Below are 5,781 nucleotides of genomic sequence, written 5' to 3'. Positions count from 1 at the left end.
GGGTTGCGATCCGTTGCCGGACACGGAAAAAGACAAAAGACAAAAAAAAAAAAAGAAGCAGGACAGGTGCATGGGGGGGAGGGCAGAGGGGACCCATCCTCAGGCAGGGGGCCCCATGTGCAGCTCCTCCCTTCCAGAGTGGAAGACCCCGAGAGGCCCAGCTCCAGCTCTCCACCTCTGGGGTCACCCTGCCTGTCTGTCCAGCCAACACCAACCTTGCTCTTCTCCAGCTGGCCATGAACTTGCATGGTTAGCATCATCATACATAGTCTTATTCTCTAGTTTCCCAGTCCAAGGCTAATCAGTACTTAAATATGTAGATAAAAGTTCTAGCCTTCCTTACTGCACCCCAACAGGTCATCTCAAGCATCCCTCAAGGAATGTGTACCCCACCTTGAAGACCACCACTATCCATGTTTGGGAAACTACCCAGGATTTAAGGACTAACCTGCAACATCAGACATTCCCTTGGCTATTCGGGTAAAGTATACATGTAAGAAAATATGCAGATGGAAGGTGCTAATGAGGAGAAAAGAGGAATATTATCTAAATATATGTAATTATTGGTAAGGATCATCTCTAACTTATTGGAGTCCACGTTTCACGTGTCATGGGTCAATTCTATTACAACCCCTTCACCTTGTGGACCCAAGCTCTGGTGGGCTATTGGCAGATCATCCATCTGACTGTCCACCTGTCTCTTGCTGTCCTTCCAGAAAGCCAAGTCCTTGGAGAACGAAGGGGGCAGAGGGAATGGAGCTCAGCAGATGAGCACCATGCACATTTTCCATGCCATGTATTCACAAGGACATGGCTAGGCCAGCATATACAACCTCTGCAGGCAATGCTGCCTCTGCCCACGGTCTGCTTAAGTCCTTTTGGTGAAATGAGCCACCTCATGTCTGGCCACCCCATACCTGCCAAGCATGAAGTGACCCAGACAGTCCTGTACTGAGAACAAAAAACCCAGTGGCCTGCAGACAGACCCAGCTCTTTTAAAGCTTAACCACCAAAAACCTTTTTCATACCTTTTCATTCCCTCTTTAGGAACAAGAGGCAACACATGTTTCTGAAACCCATTACCTGTCCTCACTTTCAGGTGTGCGCGGGCTCCCTCTTTCCCACAGACTTTAGCCACTATCTCGACCAGGTGCAAGACGCCAGGCTCCAGCCCAGACAGCGTGACGCTCGTGTCCCGGGTCTCCAGGCCCATGGCAGGGCCCTGCGCAGAATTCAGGGTGAGCTTGAAAGTGGGGCGCAGGGTGAGACCCGCCGCCCACGCCATGTGGAAGCCGGTACCACTCACATTGGAGACTGTGATCCTCTCAATGGGGACGGGAACTGGGAAGTGAAATATAAATGCTGGAATTAAAATCAATCAAGCTGTTCTGAGGAGAAAGGAAAAGATTTTTTGCCTGCTGCCAAAAATCAAGTACACCTCAGTGGGGACATGAGAGGTTCACAGTGATGCCAGCCTCGGTAAGTCCTGTGATATCCCCTCCCTGCAGCAGCACACACGAGTAGGGTCCTGGGCGTCTTAGGATAGCACCTACCTGTCGGGATGATACAGAGTGGTTTCTGGTCTGGTTTTGTTTCAGAGGATGGTTCAGACACACCCTGAGGGCCCTGGACTTCCCAAAATGAAGCTTCTGGGCACTCCCAGAGGGACTGTCCACCCCCTAGCCCCTGGGTGGATTGATCAAGGGGTCAAAATGACATTCTGGCTAGAGAGCCATTCCTACTAGGAGACCCCAGGTCCCTCGACAGTGCTGGCTTGTGGGGGCATAAGAGTCTGGTCTTGGAAACTGTGAGCCAATTACCAGAGGAAAGGCACTGACAGAGCTCACATCTAGCAATTAGTGCAACTTGGGTGAAATTCAGGGTTGGGTTAGTTCTGCCCATTCACAACAAGGATGCCAGCATGGCCTCTGTGAGGCTCTCACTGCCCAGGGCCGTTTCCTGCATAGAGCTGTCCTGAATCTCCTGAGGTGTCACTCAGGGGCTTGGTGATGGCTATGTCCTCTCCATGCAACGTGGAACTGCTAGAGGCACAGTATGGCTATGGGGTACAGAACAGTTGGGAGTGCAGAACAGCTGGGGATGCAGAAATGCTGGGGGTGCAGAACAGCTCGGGCACAGAACTGCCGGGGGTGCAGGACAACTGGGGAGTGTAGAACAGCTAGGTGTGCAGAACACCTGGAGGCACAGTACAGCTGGGGGTGCAGAACAGCTGGGACTGCAGGACAGCTGGCATGTGCAGGACAGCTGGGGGTGCAGAACTTCTGCGGGGATGCAGAATACTTGGGGGTGCAGGACAGATGGGGTGCAGGACAGCTGAGGCGTGGAGAACAGCTGGGGGTGCAGGACAGCTGGTATGTGCAGAACAGCTGAAGGTGCAGAACTGCTGGGGGTACAGAAATGCTGGGAGGCATGCAGAACACCTGGGGGTGCAAGACAAATAGGGTGCAGGACAGTTGAGGGTATGGCAGGACCAGGGAGTACAACAGGGCTGGGAGGATGCAGCTTGGCTTGGGGATGCAGAGTTGTTGTGGGGGTGACAGAACACTGCTGGGGCACAGTGCTTCTGGAGGTGCAGGACTGCTGGGGTACCCAACACTGTGGGGGTATTGCTCCATGCCTAATGTGACACATGGGCCCCGAAGTCTAGACAAATAGGGTGCAGGACAGTTGAGGGTATGGCAGGACCAGGGGGTACAACAGGGCTGGGAGGATGCAGCTTGGCTTGGGGATGCAGAGTTGTTGTGGGGGTGACAGAACACTGCTGGGGCACAGTGCTTCTGGAGGTGCAGGACTGCTGGGGTACCCAACACTGTGGGGGTATTGCTCCATGCCTAATGTGACACATGGGCCCCGAAGTCTTCTCCAAAGCTGACTTCTGCCCCAGCTGCTGCAAACAGGGAGGCTTAGAAGGTGGGAGGAGAGGGCTGGACATGCACGAGGGGCCAAGTCCTCTGCCTAACCAGGACCATTGACCTGTCCTAGTGCACAAGGAGAGAAAGCCCACTTGGGCGTTTCCAACAGGCTCTGACTGACAGCTGCGTGTCTTTGCCCTAGAGGCCCGCCCAGGCCGTGTGGTTCCCATCCGGGCCCCGTCCCCCCCACACACACCATTCAACATACTCACCACAGGCGGGGGTCATCAGAGATGTGGAGGTGGGGGTCATTGGCAGGTCCGGGGAGTGGGAGGGCCCAGGGTCCTCATTCCACAGCCGCATGGGGTTCAGAGACATTTCCTGCGTGGGGAGGCTGGCGTGCCACACAATGTGGCCCATGGGGCCCTCAGCAGGGACAGGCTGAGAGAGTGTCTCTGTGGTGGAGTTTCTCGGTGACTGTCCAGGGAGGGCCAGCAGGCTGTCTGTGACCCCTGGAGGGGAGCCATGGGTTGGCCTGGGAGCCCTGGGGGAGAAGGTGGTGCTGGCCACCCCGCTGGTGGTCCCCCGGCCAGTCCCTAGGCCTGAGATGGTGCTGGGTGCCTCCTCCTCCACACCTTGCCCTGTGCTGTTCCTGTCGTGCCCAACCATGACACTGCCCCCTCTCCTGGGCGGAGGCCCTGGGGACCAGGCCTGGCCTGCTGCTGGAGAGCTCCATGGATGCCCGGGGCTGGGTGACAAGGTGGGGGTCTCTGTTCTGAGAGCTGGGACTGTCGCCCCTGTCACCGCAGACAGCACATCTCCTGTGGGACTCACCATGTTGCCTGCCAAGATACATCACTGTCAGATGGGACATCTGAGCAGAGCCCACCAGATCCCGCCCCTGAGCAGAGCCCTCCTGAAGGATAACAGTGTCCAGCAGGCTGCTCCTGCATCCCCTGGGGGACCCCAGTGGGACACAGGCTTCTGAGTCTGCATGTATGAGGTTCAGTGGGGCCCGTGCCTGCAAGCTCCCCATTCTCAGGAGGCACACGAGCTCCGGCACTTGATCAGTGAGAAGGCTGAGACCCTGAGAGTGGGGAGTCTGCCCAGGTGACTGCAGAACTGGGACTTGAATGTAGGGCTTGGTCCTCACAGGCCTCAGATTAATCTGTCAGGGCTTTGGGAAAACAGGACAATTTTCCCCAAATGTGTGCTCAGTGTGGGACTCCAGGCAGTTGCCCTCGTCAGCTTGCTGCATGGTAGGTGAGTAAGAAAAAAACAGAAGGCAGGCTGTGGGGATGCCGGGAAGCAGAGTGGGATACACAGTGTCTACGGAATGCTTACTTCCCCCAAGGAGTAATTCTCCATGGCCCCTTCCAGCTGGAGAAGCCTTCACCAGGGACAAGGCAGGTGGCCAAGCGCCTCTTATGCCCACACTGCATCCAGGGCAGGCATTGCTAATCAATTGCTGCATTTAACTCTGCATGGGGCCTCCTCCTGCTTTGCGACTCAGCACTCTGGGCAGCCCTGACCCATCGATCAGAACTGGCTCCCCCAAAACCTCGGGGGCAGAAATGTGACAGGACTGGGGCTCAGAAGGCCCCCATCAGGCCCTTCTCCAGCTCACCTGGGCTTCCACACCCTCTTGGACTCGAGGCCACCTGAGGAGGGATCTGCCCTCCCAGGGCCACATCATGACTTTTGTGGGCCTTCATGGACCCCCGTGTCCCTCCACAAGAACATTTATGAAAAGCTGTATTTTACAACTGCACTGGGATAGAGATGAATAGAATCCAGGCTGGATTCATTGTTAAATATATTTACTATCGTTATATTAATTTCTTTCCTCTCATTTTAAATGAAATTAAAACATATCAGTGGGCCTGTAACATTATTGTGGGTCCTCAGCACGATGCCTGATGGAGATGTTGGCCCTGTCCCACCTCCAGGTCCCCAGGGAGGGGGCCTGTCCCAGAGCTGGGCAGGGACACGCACCCTGACAGGCCCGGCCTGCCCGGGAGGGGTTGGCGTCCCTGGCTGTGCGGCACTGGCAGGTGTAGGAGCCCTCGAGGTTGATGCAGCGGGCGGCTGGGGAGCAGTCGTGCTCTGAGCTGTCCACACACTCATCCCAGTCTGCAGGGCAGGGGGAGAAGAGACAGAGCCAAAGAGAGAAAATGGCCAGACTGGTCAGAAAAGAGAGAGGCACTGGAACCGACCTCTTAACAGTGAACGGCTGAGAGCAGACAGCCCTTCTGAGGAACAGGCAGGGAGTCGGTAAAAGCATCGTGGCAGCCAGCACCCCAGGAGGAGGCCTGCCGAGACCCCTCCCTGGAAGCCTGGCCTTGAACCAAGGCCTGCCTGTGCCGACCTTCACCGTCGGTTGGCTTACTGCGGGCAAAGACTAGGGAATGTGGGCTCCTTAGGGATGTGTTAGCACCCACGGGTGTGAATATATTCCTTTCTTGTTTACTCTTTGTTCCCACACCCAAAAAGTTGAGATCCTTTCTCTTGTCTTTGATATGCTAACATCCCCTAGTATATAGTGTTTCAACCAAGAAATAGAAAAGTAACTGAGCCAGGAAGGGTCTGGTTAAGTATAACACGAGCTTTCTGTGCCATTTTAGAGCATGCTTTCTCTTGTCTTTAATATACTAACATCCCCTAATATATAGTGTTTCAACCAAGAAATAGAAAAATAACTGAGCCAGGAAGGGTCTGGTTAAGTATAACACGAGCTTTCTGTGCCATTTTAGAGCATCCAGGTGTTTCAACAGGTGTAAGAACATCCCGTAAGCACCTCCTCCCTGTACTCCAGAGACCCCACATGGTGTCATGTCTCTGGGAAGCCCTGGCCCTTCTGATGTGGGCAAAGAAGAGTGTTAGGTGAGTCCCCCTCCTGTCATCCCCC

The 5,781-nt window shown here is 55.0% G+C and overlaps 1 protein-coding gene across 1 annotated transcript in view; it reads right to left on the bottom strand.

The window, feature by feature from the left end:
* Nucleotides 1–5,006, bottom strand: part of UMODL1 (uromodulin-like 1) — a gene marked incomplete at its 5' end in the record, with an annotated part of 30,437 nt that extends 25,431 nt beyond the window's left edge. The window contains 4 exons of the mRNA XM_008576913.1: nt 1,084–1,341; nt 3,146–3,350; nt 3,495–3,715; nt 4,869–5,006. Coding sequence (XP_008575135.1) covers nt 1,084–1,341; nt 3,146–3,350; nt 3,495–3,715; nt 4,869–5,006 — 822 coding nt within the window. The remainder of the gene's footprint in view (nt 1–1,083; nt 1,342–3,145; nt 3,351–3,494; nt 3,716–4,868) is intronic.
* Nucleotides 5,007–5,781: the final 775 nt, after the last annotated feature.

The sequence above is a fragment of the Galeopterus variegatus genome, unplaced genomic scaffold (assembly GCF_000696425.1).
Source record: "Galeopterus variegatus unplaced genomic scaffold, G_variegatus-3.0.2 Scaffold1427, whole genome shotgun sequence".
NCBI lineage: Eukaryota > Metazoa > Chordata > Mammalia > Dermoptera > Cynocephalidae > Galeopterus > Galeopterus variegatus.
This window is presented reverse-complemented; position numbering and strand designations above follow the sequence as displayed.